The sequence below is a fragment of the Arvicola amphibius genome, chromosome 12 (genome assembly GCF_903992535.2).
Source record: "Arvicola amphibius chromosome 12, mArvAmp1.2, whole genome shotgun sequence".
NCBI classification, from domain to species: domain Eukaryota; kingdom Metazoa; phylum Chordata; class Mammalia; order Rodentia; family Cricetidae; genus Arvicola; species Arvicola amphibius.
Genome location: NC_052058.2, coordinates 23,938,047 through 23,951,265, shown reverse-complemented (window position 1 = coordinate 23,951,265; position 13,219 = coordinate 23,938,047). Strand labels below are relative to the sequence as shown.

The following is a 13,219-nucleotide window of genomic DNA, read 5'->3' as shown; positions in this document are numbered from 1 at the left end:
TGCCCGTTGATGATACCGTGATGTGAGGTGTGCTACCAACAGATCACCTGGGGGGCCGCAATGCTCTAGTTATTAGCAAGGGTTAAGTCCTAGGTCTCTCAAGAGCATTAAATAGTTGACCAACCAAAGAAAACTTGGTATCTCAGAGAATCAGGACTCCTTGTTAGTTTAGGGGCTCAGTAGTCCATAAGTTCCAAAAGTCTCCATAAGCAGGCCCAGCCTCCCCAGAGAAGGGCCAGGGTACCTGGTCTATTTGTGGGTGTGCAAGTGCAGAAACATTGCTCACCAGCCCAAACCAACACCATATCTTATTCTAAGACTTTTTAAACAAATACCATTAACTCTCTTCACTCTTTTTTGTCACCCAATGGACTAGTGGAATAATCTAGATCCAGAAATAGAATGAGCATAAGAAACAGAATTGTGTTTCTGTCCTTGAACTAGGGTCTTCCTACTAAGTCGGGACCTTCCCTTTCCCCTTTGAGAGCACTCCAGTTCACATTCCCAGTAGTTCATACCTGCCTCCCTTGGTCTCGGAAGAACTCGCCAGTATTCTCAATAACCTGCTCATCCGACAGCTGGGAATAAGGCTGCTCCTGGCAAAAGGTGAAAGTCTCCCACAAAGTCACCCCGAAGGCCCACACATCACTTGCTGTGGTGAACTTGCCCTATTGAAGGAGAAGAAGAGAAAATCAGAGCAAGCCAGGTACAAAGAGGAAAAGAGCACGTTAGGTGCTCATCATCTGGAATCAGTCTTCCCCTGCCAAAAACAAGGACTGTGGCAACTGGCAAGTTGTGCCCACTCTCCCATCCCTGTGACCTGGGCTTAGTTCTGTTTCTCTTGGGGATGACATCCAAGAGCTGAAAGGATACTGACCATGAGCCAGTGGACTCTATGAGTGCTAGAACCCACACCTGTAAGCTGCCCATCCTCTGAACACTAGAAGGGCCACCTGTAGGAGATGGGCCACTTTGGAGACTCGCCAAAGTTAGCATGAGAAGTCAGCTGTTTTGATGGTAGTGATAAAGGAAGATGTTTCAAGTGCATGGAGTTAGGCCTGGTGGATCCAGGACTCTTGCTTCCATATTCAGTGATAGCCACAGTCTTGAAAAAAAAAACTGACTATCATTAAATACACATTTTCTATTTAATAAAGATAGTGACATGGACTTGTAGAAGACATTGATTTTTTAGCTCAGAAAAATAAGGGAAGTTTGCTAAATCACCCTGGTTAATAAGTGCTTTAATAATGCAAAAACTGGAGTAGGAAACATGGTCCCCTGAATGTAGTCCAATATGTCATTTTTTAAGATCACAAAGCACCTTTAGGTTTAAAAAAATGCTATCTATCTATCTATCTATCTATCTATCTATCTATCTATCTACCTACCTACCTACCTACCTATTTATCTGGGTATCTCTAGTTGTCCTAGTACTTACTCTGTATACCAACCTGGCCTAGAACTCATAGAGATGTGTCTGCCTCTCCCTCCCGAGGGCTGGGGTTTTAAAAAATGGTCTAGAATTAAGACCATTCAATAGTTGGAAGGGTAGAGGAGGAAGGGTACTAAATTCCTTATATTTTTAAACTTTTTCCCTAAAGTTTCAATAATGGTGTACTACCTTTTTACCAGAAATAGACAAGTCTTTAATAATAATAATAATAATAAATGTAAAGAGACGATCCTCTCAGATCAGGGAAAATATCAAGGTCTGTGGGCTTGCCTCCTGCTGCCTCCTGTTTGTCCCGGCCTCCCACCCGAGCAGTGGGTCAGCTGCTGGACAGGGCTCACAGGGGTAGAGACTCACCAACAAGATGCTTTCCCATGACATCCAGCGGATGGGGAGCACTGCCCGGCCCTGGATCCGGTAGTAGTCACCACTGTACAGGTTCCTGCTCATTCCAAAATCAGCTATCTTGATGGTGTAGTTCTTGCCCACTAAGCAGTTTCGGGTGGCCAGATCTCGGTGGACAAAGTTAAGGGATGAGAGATACTTCATTCCAGAGGCGATCTGGGTAGCCATAAACTTCAGGTTGGCATAACTGAAGGCACACATAAGAAAGAGAAAGCAGCTGTGGAGGGGGCATATTCTAAACAACAAACCAGGCTTGAACCATCTATATCCTGCCTCCACTCTTAAGGAATCTGTTTGATTTTCCCCACCAAAGGGTAGCTGCCCCATCATTCACTGCAATTAATAGACTTCCCACAATACCCCCCATGACAACAGGAACCTTAAATTCACCTCTCCCTAATTTCAGGCCCTTATGACCTTATGACCACAGAGAAAAGACAACAGATGTGACTGTGTGTGTGTGTGTGTGTGTGTGTTTTTTTTTTTTTTTTACCTGACTGTGGCATTGCTAGAACAAGAACCCAGAGGCTCATGGCGGGAAAGAAACTGATTGAGATCTCCATTTTCCATGTACTCCGTGATCATGCAGAGTGGGTCATCCGTGATGCACACAGCTAAGAGACGGATGATGTTTGGGTCCTTGAGCCGAGACATGATCTTTATCTCCTTAAGAAAATCATTCCTTTGGAGGGTGTGATTGTAGAGAAAATCAGAGTTTGTCAGAATCAGAACGGAACAAGGAAGGATGCATGACACTGTCTGTTCCCACCCATCACACCACGCCTTGCTCCCCTCTGGAAGATCTTCAAGATGACAGACAAATCGCACCCAGAACAATCACATTCAGCTCCTCCTTGAACAAAGCAGACCTTCATTTAATCAATAATAATGTTTTTAAGGATGAGATCTATGTCTCACTTTTATATCCCTCATATGGTGGCAAAATGCCCACTACATGGAAAGTTGTTGATGTTACTGACTCAAATATGTGTTGCTTAAACCTACCTTGCAAATGGAGCTTTTCACTAAAAACCAACTTGAGAACTTTAAGATATTTGCCTCTTCCAAGAGCTACTGAATCGTACTATTAATGAAGTGGAGATACTTTTTACAAGGTGAATAACCACCCTTTTGGTTATCTGATCATTTCTCTTTTTCTCCTACTGGCTCTTCCCAAGACCATCTGCACCAGCAGCCAGCCACACTATACACTGATTTGGTAGCCTCTTCAAAAGCAGAGTTGTTTGAAAGCTGTCGTGGTAAACTAAAGTCATTTCACACGTATGCATCTGACCAAAACTTGCAATGGTTTGAGTTCAGGGTGACAGCCACACTTTGAGTTGCAAATTGTCAACATGGAGCCCATAGTCCACATTCCCAAAACTCCAGGGGCAAATCAGTTAGAAGTCTCTGGTGAGTTTTAAAGGAATTCTGTAACATAATTTCTGCAAGAAAGACAATGCATCTATTTCAAGCCAGGCTCTGTCCGTATACATGCTTGGGACCCATGTAGTCCTAATTCAGCATCTCCTCTCTTACCTTCCTGTGAATCCCAGACCATGGGTTTTGGTGACTCATGAGGCCATTTATCACTATCATACAAGAGTGAACACAAGTGAACCTGGCAAATTTTATCAGCCCAGAATCGTATTGTCTTATTTCATACAATGTCTTTTCCTGCTTGCCACTTTCTCTTGACACATGCAAAGATTAATATGAGGAATATCCCATCTCTCTGTGGGCCCCAGGGAGTGCTGCTTTTAATTCACGTTAATGTTCTTAAGTCAAAGCTCTTGGTTAAAGTGTGAAAGCCCACACAGCTCCATTTCCTCACCTTTATCTCCAGTTCATAGCCTGTCCATTGTAAGACTTTTGTTTTAAGCAAAACCTATCATTGTCCTTGGAATTTGCGATAGCTTAGGGAATAGGAATAATAAACTTCCTCTTGGGATGAATATCAGCGGGACAAATCATGACAACACACATGGGAAGACGCATGTGGTATCCAGATGTTCAGGTTTATCTGGGATACAATTTGTTTTCTAGCAGCGTGCCCCTCCGGGTGAGGATTCGCTCACCATTACCATACGGAAAGGCTGTCAGGGGACAAGGCAGGGTGATGGAAACAGCAATGTATGTCGTAAAGGATCCAAGAGACTATCAGCCAGTTAAAAAGCCTGCTAAAGGGCTGGGGGTCCTTTGGCTCTGAGGTCCATGGATGCATTTCCAAGCAGAAGTAGCTTCTCATTGTGAGGGGCTGCTGAGCATAGAAGAAAAGGAGCATAAAAGAGGAATGAGGATGAGAAGGAAAACAGGAGGGCAGAGATGTAGGCAGAAAGATGTCTGTCATTGTGACGTCAGCTAGAGGGGAGTGCCATTCTAGAATATGTCTGGGTATCATGAGTGAAGAACACATGTGAGCTGTTGTACGCACTGGGTCAAGGGATTTAGGAAGTGAAGAGATAGTGACTATAATATAAATATATACATTTGTGTTTGAAAGAGATGGAAAAAAATGGGCACGTCCAACCACATTGGAAGCTTGGGGGGACAGCTCACTGACCTTCCCATCTCAGAAGAAGAAAGAAAAGAAAGGCTCAGGAATTCCCAGGAATATTCCTAATCCTCACACTATGAAGTAGGTAAAGGAAAATTCAAAATTCAGACCACAGACCTGGCATTCTTGTTTGCATCTGCTCGGAGCATCTTCACGGCCACCAGGACAGGCTGGTTGGCACTGACATCTTGAGCAAAATCTTTGTCTTTGAATTTTTCCATTCCCTCCACTTCACAGAGATGAACCTAGACAAAAGTCATCTAGTCTCAGCATCATCATTTCTCCTGAAGATGGCTCAGTACTCTTGATGGGCATGTCCTGGAGATAAACTAACGCTTACAACTCAGGCAAAATAACTGAAGACCAATAAGAGGCTACGGGTGACATGTCTTTGATTTAAGTAATTGACAATATTAATAAACAATACTGACATACCCAACTAATATAACATGTTGATGCCTTCTAAGAGCAATATACATTAAATGGAATATTGATAAAGGATGGGCTGAATCTGCAACACAGTATTTTATCACAACATAACTGGTCTAGAAAATATCATTTGGCATAACTGTTGAACTTTGATTTGAGAAAGTTAATCCGTGGTCTTAAAATAATAAGGCAGTTATTATAAGATAAAACCCTTGGGTGAGGAGAATGTCATAAATTATGCCTATGTGTTAGTAATAATATAGTGGGCATAGGATTTCAACCCAGGGGACAGAATGAGTCCATATGACACCAGAGACAGATGTCATAGGCTCCTCTGCCCCCTCCAACACCAAACGTACTCAGAGGGGGAATATTTGATCCATATTGGAAGTCAACAACATATTCACTTAAAATTAAGTATTATATTTAGGGCTTAAATGACAGGATTAAAGGGAACCCATGACAGCTGAAAACAGCACCCTGAATTCCCTGAAGGTTTCTGGGACTCACACTAGAGTGAAAAGTTTACTATTCCGTGCCTCATTCTGAGGGCAACTCAGAAGAGGGCTCCTCCTTATCTTGTGGTGATTCGTTCCCTAGTGGTTAATTCTGGAACCAAAGGCAGGGCAGGGTTGGTTTGGGTTTGGTTTGGTTTTGTCTTTTACCATTTTGACATATAACTCTCATTAAAAGGAAAAATATGACAGCATGAAGCAGGGTGTTCCTAGGTAATCATAAAAGATGATGACGTCCGTGAGCCCCACCCTTGGCAACCTACTGGAAACAGTTTTTGAAAGCATTGAGTATTTTGCAGGGTATTTGAATTCTGGTGACTTATTCCACAATAAGTATAAGAAATCCACAGTTCTTATACAAATATGAGGTCGACATTAACTGTCCATCCTGACGGCAATGCAGACAAGTAGAGGAGACCTTCACTTCTAAGTAGACCCTTGCGCTACCGATCTTTTTTATACACCTGCTTCCTTCACATCATCAAGGGCTGGGTGTCTCCTTCCGAAGGTCAACTCACCTCCCCAAACTGGCCTTCTCCCAGCTTCTCCTTGAAAGCCAACAGTTTCCTGGGGAACTCTTCCACAGCCACGTCCTTCCCCGACAGCAGATCCATGGTGACAGCAGGCACTGAGTAGGTGTTGCCACCTGTCACTCCCTGGAGATTCACTATGTCGGCTTCTGCATAGTGGGGTACCCCCTCGGGTCCATTGGGCTGGGCTGGCTTCACAACACCACTGCAGGCTGAGAAGACATGGGCACTGAGTCTGGCTCCAGGGGGCAGCTAAGGAGACATCTTTAAGAAGGGATATCTGAGGGGTTAGCCAGAATCCGGCCCCACGGCCGCCTAACCCACTTCACACATACTTATTTGGGGATGGTTGTGCTTCCTCTAGCCCCCTTCCTTTTGGACTTCAAAATGTAGGCCACTATTTTGTTGCTCAGTCTCCTCACAAGCCACCATCATGAACAAGTCCCCTGACTAACCCTATGGAATTGTGTGGCTAAGTCTTAGGAAGGCTTATTCTGTATCAGGACAGCAGTCTTGAAGGCTGAAGGTTTAATAGCAAACTTTCTTAATTTCAAAATGCTGACATTAATTAAATACCACAGTTTAGGGGAGAAAACAACTTCAGATTGAATTCGTATGATTTTGTTTAAGATGTACCACAATTTAAAAAGTTAAAATCTGATTGATATTGGAGATGATTCGGACTTCAGGAAATAGGTTAACTACTCCAGTTCTGTTAAGGAAATAAATTCACAGATAGTCTTTACTCTTGCTGTTTCTAGGAAATTAGATGAATTCAGTGTTTTCTTTCTATGATGTTTTACCCCATCAGTGATAAAATGGTTGCTGATTTCCTTTCTTCTTTCCGCAAGTTTATCCCTCGACGAGCCTCTACTCTTCTCTTTAGTCCTATCAGCTGGCTAGGCCTTCCTCCCCTGCACGGAAGTCCTCTGCTAAGCTGCTCACTGCTACGCTGATGACCTTGGAAAGCTGTGAGGATGCCAGAAATGATCAAGCATCCCTCCTGATGTCACTCTATGGCACTTTTTAAGGGGGACTGGGATTCAAAGCAACTGGTACTATGTACCTTAGTCAGCACTTTTATTGAGAAAAGATAAAAAGAAATAAATAAAATCTTATGCTAGTGTAATAAATATTTACCAAAAAGAAGTCAACATGATTCAATTATTAAAATAGCTACCCACAGTTATAGAATACCTTAAGCTTCATTTATCTTTTTTCCTCCAATATAATTTCCAGTCTAGAATTTACCCCAGTGGAGTCTGGTGTCAAGTGAGTACCCAGCTGGGCCTTCTTTCCCATTACACACAGGACAAGAAGGTGACCTGGGTGAGACAGCCCAGCTGCTTCTGGGAACATCTTAGTGATACTTTGCTAATTTTTTGTGGGTCCCTCTATACATCTTACATTAAATATAAAAGGAAGGGTTTCAGAAGAGGCTAGAAGCCGCAGCTACCAAATCTAGATACAGACTGTAGGTTTCTCCAGAAGCTGGCATAGACTTAATGGATTTGATTAACCTGCAGCACGAGTGTTATACCTACATCACATGAATCAAAGTTTCTCCCTCCACCTCCTGCCCATAATTTCATCCTCACCCGATTCTTCCTCCCCTGGAGCAAATTCTGGGAGCTTTCGGATGAGTCTGGATGGCTCCTGGTAGTCAGGGCGGAGGGGAAAGATTCGATCGTAAGTAGAGTTGGATTCCTGTTCGCTTGGGGACGAGGAGCGGTTGTTATTGAACATGCTGGACTCGCTGGGCAGGGAGAGGCTGACAGTCATCTCATCATCCAGCATCCTCCGTGAGGCCTGAAGGACATGGAGGGGGAAGAATGTGACTCTCTCTCCCTCTCTCTCATCCAGCCCTCCCTCTCAGCTCATCCCTTCAAACCCCCAGGAAAACGGCAGCTGAGAAGGAGACAGTCTGGCTTCATAAATGTCTGTGTTACAGAAACTTAGCAAAGCCCATATTTCCTCAAGGCAGAATTCCACCTTCTAACTCTCGTGCTGACACCACTATCAGATCAGCATCATTCACACAACTCTGTAACAGCCGATCAGCAGCCAAATATGTTCTCTGTTTTTAGAGGTGTGTGACATCTATTGAAGAATGCGTCTTGTCGACTTATCCTTTAACCCTTTGATCTGGGTCAACATAAACTGGAATGTCCATTAACTCAGGAGTTCTAAAATATGCTAAACTAACAGTCTATCCGATCACCCTAGTATTATAGGCTAGAATAATAAGCTAGCCTTTACTAAACCCAAGCAGAATGGTCAGCTACCTCTACTAAAAGCAGACAAAGCACCAAAGAAGCAGCTGTTGTAGCGTACTGTCTAATGTAACCACCTGCTCCGGTAACAGAAGATTGTCAGCATCTAATGGATGTCGTATCTGAATCTACAAAATGATCTATTTTAATAAACACACTTTGAGTACTCCATAGAGCACATTAGATGTCTGTCTACTAGACTGAATAGTACCTTGTTGCAGGAACACACTCAGAGCAAACACGGAACCCAGAACCTAGTAGGTCCTCTGTAAATGTGTGGTGACTTTCTCAAAGAAGTATTGTTTGGGAACACCATCAAAAGTATCAACACACTCGGGAGGCAGAGGCAGGCGGATCTCTGAGTGCGAGGCCAGCCTGGTCTACAAGAGCTAGTTCCAGGACAGGCTCTAGAAACTACAGGGAAACCCTGTCTCGAAAAACCAAAAAAAAAAGTATCAACAAAAAATTTTATGAACTAAAAATGTGTTTAATAATGCTGTTGGAGCATATATGCGTACATAAAGTTTTTACACACACACACAAAATGCTATCCTAGCAAGAAATCCAGAATGCTATTCTAGGGCACTGTGAGTTATTGTGCAGGGCTATATAAAAAGTAGAAAGAGTAGTTGTAGAAAATGTTTCTTAAAGGACTTAAAGATCCAAAGGCAAAAGAAGCTGCCCTCATGCTCTTGGGGGAGTTTCCAGACTAGCATTCGTCTCCCAGATGATGAAGACTGTCATGCAGCTTTCAGAAGAAAAACCCAGAGAAATGTGGTAAATTATAGTCAAATGAAGAGAGAAAAAAATCTAGAGCAGAGACTGCAGATTCTCTTCCTTCCTTCAAGGAAAATGTAGCCCTACTAGGCTGTTCAGTAAACACATCCACTAGTCCCCACCCCTAACTGAGGGGTTATTGTCAGCTGATGGCTTCCCAGGGAGAGTCAGTCTTCCTGAAGGTTGTGACTTCTGCTAGGTTGGCCACTCCCCAGTGGATGGCCCCATGCCCATGACTACATGCCTAGCACAAAATGGACATAGTAAGTTATAAAGAAGAAGGAGGGGGAGAATAAGAAGTTGGGAGGAGTAGGGATAAAGATGATCAAAATACATCGTATGAAATTCTCAAAGAATTGATAAAAATATGTTTTTAAAAGAACATATGTTAGCTTCAAGCAGCCTAATGGAACTACTCAGCCTGATTCTCCCTCCACCAATGGCCCTTTGCCACCTTCGAGCTGGAGTTACCCATTCAGATATGAGTGCATTTCTGAAAGATGAAACTGCTTAGTATCTTCCCACAGGCGCCTTGAAACATATGTACGCCATTGAGTGATGCTCTGTGGGGTCCGCCGTTCAACTCTGTAGATGCTGCTAAGGAACTGAAGGCTTTGCTGTTGTTGTTGTTGTTGTTGTTGTCTGATGGTGAGATGCAAAGAGACTTTCTCTCCTATGAAATATTCCTGCCCCACAACCTTAAACTAAGCCTCAACTGACTTTGGGGTCTGAATGTGGAGCAGGTCAGAAAGGACCACAGGTGACTAGCTAGGTTGCTCCTATCACATCTTAAGTGAGCCCTTTCATTCCTATCCTACGTAGAGAGCATTCTAGAGATTCAAGACCATCCTCATGGCATCCTGCCCCTCTTCTGGCACAAGCCTTGGCCTCTGACGTAAATGACTTCCTTCTAGCCTCTGCGGAGACTTGCAGCCTAGAGCTCCTATGACCTATATCCATTGATAGGAGCTCACCGACCAGAAAAGCCAGAGCCAGAGACATTTCTATAGATCCACAGGTAGACCATCACTTAGCAGCAGTGTCCATTGGGGTTTTTTTTCCTGATTAAGAAGTCAAGAAAAATTATAGATCCTCATCTTTGGTGAAGCATATCAACAATTGAAAAAAACAAAACAAATCCAAAGATAGAGTACAGATCATCCCTTGAGTATGCGTTATCTCATCACAAGCTAAACCCAGTTCATCTGAGCATCACCCAGAGTGGCATATGAAGTAACGTGCGTGAGCTGGATGGGGCGGTGCAAGTCTCTTATGACACCTGGTGCAGGGGTCAAGAGGATCACAACATGGTCAAGACCAGCCCTGGCTACAATGCCAGGCTAGCCAGGGCTACACAAGGGAGACTGTTTCAAAAACAAAACAAAAACAAACATGAGAAAATAAACCTTTGTATTTTAAAATATTAGATATATAGATACATGTGACAAAAGTTATCCATGTCATTTGAGCAAGTAATTTGAGGAATTCAGGAACGTATAAGCATAACCATCAAGTTTATAAAGATATAGGATTAAGATAGGCTCCAAAGCTACAGAGAAACCCTGTCTTGAAAAACCAAACCAAAACAAACAAAAAAGATATTGATAAATTACTTGGTGGTTAATGAAGCTAAATGTTTTTACACACACACACACACACACACACACAGCGGCCATAGCTGGAAGGGAGGGAGGGAGGGAGAGAGAGATGCTTAAGCTTCATTGTCAACTTAATGGACTTTAAGTCACCATGGAAGCATAATCACTCATATGTGAAGGGCTAGCTGAGCAGGGAAGACCAACCCCGAATGTTGGCAGCGCCATCCTATGGACTGGGATCCCAGACTGAATAAAAAGGAGATGGCAAGCTGAGCACCAGTATCCATCTCTCTCTGCTTCCTGACTGTGGGCAGGATGTAAGCAGCCACCGCCTGCTTTCCACCATTCCTTCCCTACCATGAAAGCCCGTCTCCCCTCTTAAGTCATGATATAAAATTAAGCAATCCTTAAGTTGCTTTTTGTCATCTATTCTGCCACAGCAACAGGAAAAGTAAGTAATTGGACACACACACACTCACACACAAAGACAAACACACAAAGAAGAGAAAGAACTCTAGGACCGTTGCCAGAAAGTTTAGCAGGACCAAGAGTGATCCCCCAACCTTGGCTGTCCATCAGAACCGTTGCCAAAGTGAAAATATGCGCACAGGTGCCTGCAATCTACCTCAGCCCAGCAAACCAGATTCTTCACGGGAAATGCCCGAGTTCAGATTTAATGCATTAGGAAGCATTTCCTGAGATTTCTAGGCAGACTCTAAATTCTTCATTCTGAAAATGAGAAACTAGACTTTGCTAATTATTTTCTGGCTCACCTCAACAGCCTTCTCCATGCCTCTGCTCCTTGGTAGCCTCAGGCAACTCACTAGCCTCTTAAAACTTTTTTGGAATCTGGCACTTTTGGTGCTGTGGCAGTATAGGAAATAGAGGCACAGCTCCCTGTCCATACTGCACAGCCTCACCTTTTCTAGCATCTTCTGCCAGAACTGCCGCCACAGGATGATGACAATGATAGCCAGCAGGATGAAGATGATGGCAACCAAGCAGCCAATCAGGATCCGAGTGTTGCTGTCATCCACTTTAAGCATGGGATCTGTGGCCAAGAAGAGAAAGCAGAGGACAGAATCATTTCACAGGGCAAATGAAAAGCAGCCATAGCTGGAAGAGAGCATGGAGACAGACCCTGCTCCTTCAGGAGAACTCCAGAAGGTGCCATCCTCATATTTCAGCTTTTACTGATCTTGCTTTATTACTTTGCTCCAATTTTCTACACTGCGCCCCATGAGTCACCACCACCCACCCTCTCTCCATGTCTCAGTCTAGATAGTGAAGAGTTTTTCTATGCATGCCCACATTTTCCCTCTCTATTGCAACAGTCCATATGTATAGGCTCTTAACACGCATGACAAATAGGTAAGGAATGAGTCCTGCTCCCTTCATTCTTTGAGATGGGCCAAGGGAGCTGAGACTCCTGGAAAGAGAGAGCCATTCCCATGTTTCCTAATCGATTGCAGACTACTATAGCCGATGACGTCCTCGAGCAAAGAGCGCACTTTGGATACTCATTTCCAGAGAGACAGAAAAGCATTTTGTTGCATGGCCCCTTCCATGCCCTGAGATCACTGCTATGGGTCTCACAGAGAAATATTCCCTTACTTGTTTCTTCTCCAAGCATCTTAAACTTTCCTGGAGCAGTTGAAACACTCAAGAGTCTGTCCCTCCCTCTCTTAGCTGCAGAAACTCACTAATGGTCAGAAATGAGAGTAACTATGGACCCTTCACTTTGGGGGTGGACTATTAGCACACGGAATCAAGCCACTCACACAGTGAGGCCTTTGCAATTTCTATCCTTCTTTATCTTGCAGGAGCTGCCTTCAATTTAATATTTAACGATTAATAATCATACGTACCATAGGTTGTCGGTGCCATAGGAGAAGTGGGCAAGGCTGCAGAATTGTTATACATTGCAGTATCTGTTATAGAACAAGAGTGAATTAGAGCTTGGAGCAAACAGCCAGGCAGGCAACGGCTCATCTGAAGGTAGCCTGAGACCTTGCATACTGAAAAATCAATTTAGTGGGCTACGAATAGTGATTTGGCGGGGAAGGGGGGCAGTTTGAGACAGGGTCTTTCTGTAGTTTTGGAGCCTGTCCTGGAACTAGCTCTTGTAGACCAGGCTGGCCTTGAACTCACAGAGATCCACCTGCCTCTGCCTCCCAAGTGCTGGGATTAAAGGCGTGTACCACCACTGTCCCACAATAGCAATTTTTTTAAATGAAGAGATCCTGGAGATATGTATCCAGGCAATACATGTGTTAGCTCATCATACTGTAACCCATAAACTCAAAAAAATGTGTCAATTAGAAACAAAATAAAAATGAAACCATAAATAGAGTTAATAAAATATAACAATCTGCACAAATAAAGACAACTTTTCTGGTGCAAAAACCAAAATTGTTGCAAATATTAGATACTCTCACAGTATAAAACATTAACACATGGCATTTCAGGGGGCTGTGGTCATAGATCATCATAAAATGGGGATGGATGGAGAAGAGGACCTAAATTCAACAATATGTAGGAGAACTGAGTGGAAACACGAGCAAGGAGTAGACTTAGTACAAAGACATTCCTTTCTTCAAAGAATTGAATTGACTCCCAACTTAAGGCTTCATTCATCCCTAGAGACAGAAAATCTGCTTTGCAGTATCCTTTAAGATGATG

General features: G+C 43.4%; 1 protein-coding gene across 3 annotated transcripts in view; it reads right to left on the bottom strand.

Moving 5' to 3' along the window:
• The window catches only part of Ddr2 (discoidin domain receptor tyrosine kinase 2), a 125,443-nt gene that overhangs the window by 6,121 nt on the left and 106,103 nt on the right, over positions 1 to 13,219 (bottom strand). For all 3 annotated transcript variants that reach the window (XM_038350053.1, XM_038350055.1, XM_038350052.1), the window contains exons 10-17: positions 12,406 to 12,468; positions 11,458 to 11,588; positions 7,488 to 7,698; positions 5,878 to 6,101; positions 4,533 to 4,660; positions 2,352 to 2,540; positions 1,811 to 2,045; positions 519 to 668 (exon numbers count right to left, since the gene is read on the bottom strand). In XM_038350053.1, coding sequence (XP_038205981.1) covers positions 519 to 668; positions 1,811 to 2,045; positions 2,352 to 2,540; positions 4,533 to 4,660; positions 5,878 to 6,101; positions 7,488 to 7,698; positions 11,458 to 11,588; positions 12,406 to 12,468 — 1,331 coding nt within the window. The remainder of the gene's footprint in view (positions 1 to 518; positions 669 to 1,810; positions 2,046 to 2,351; positions 2,541 to 4,532; positions 4,661 to 5,877; positions 6,102 to 7,487; positions 7,699 to 11,457; positions 11,589 to 12,405; positions 12,469 to 13,219) is intronic.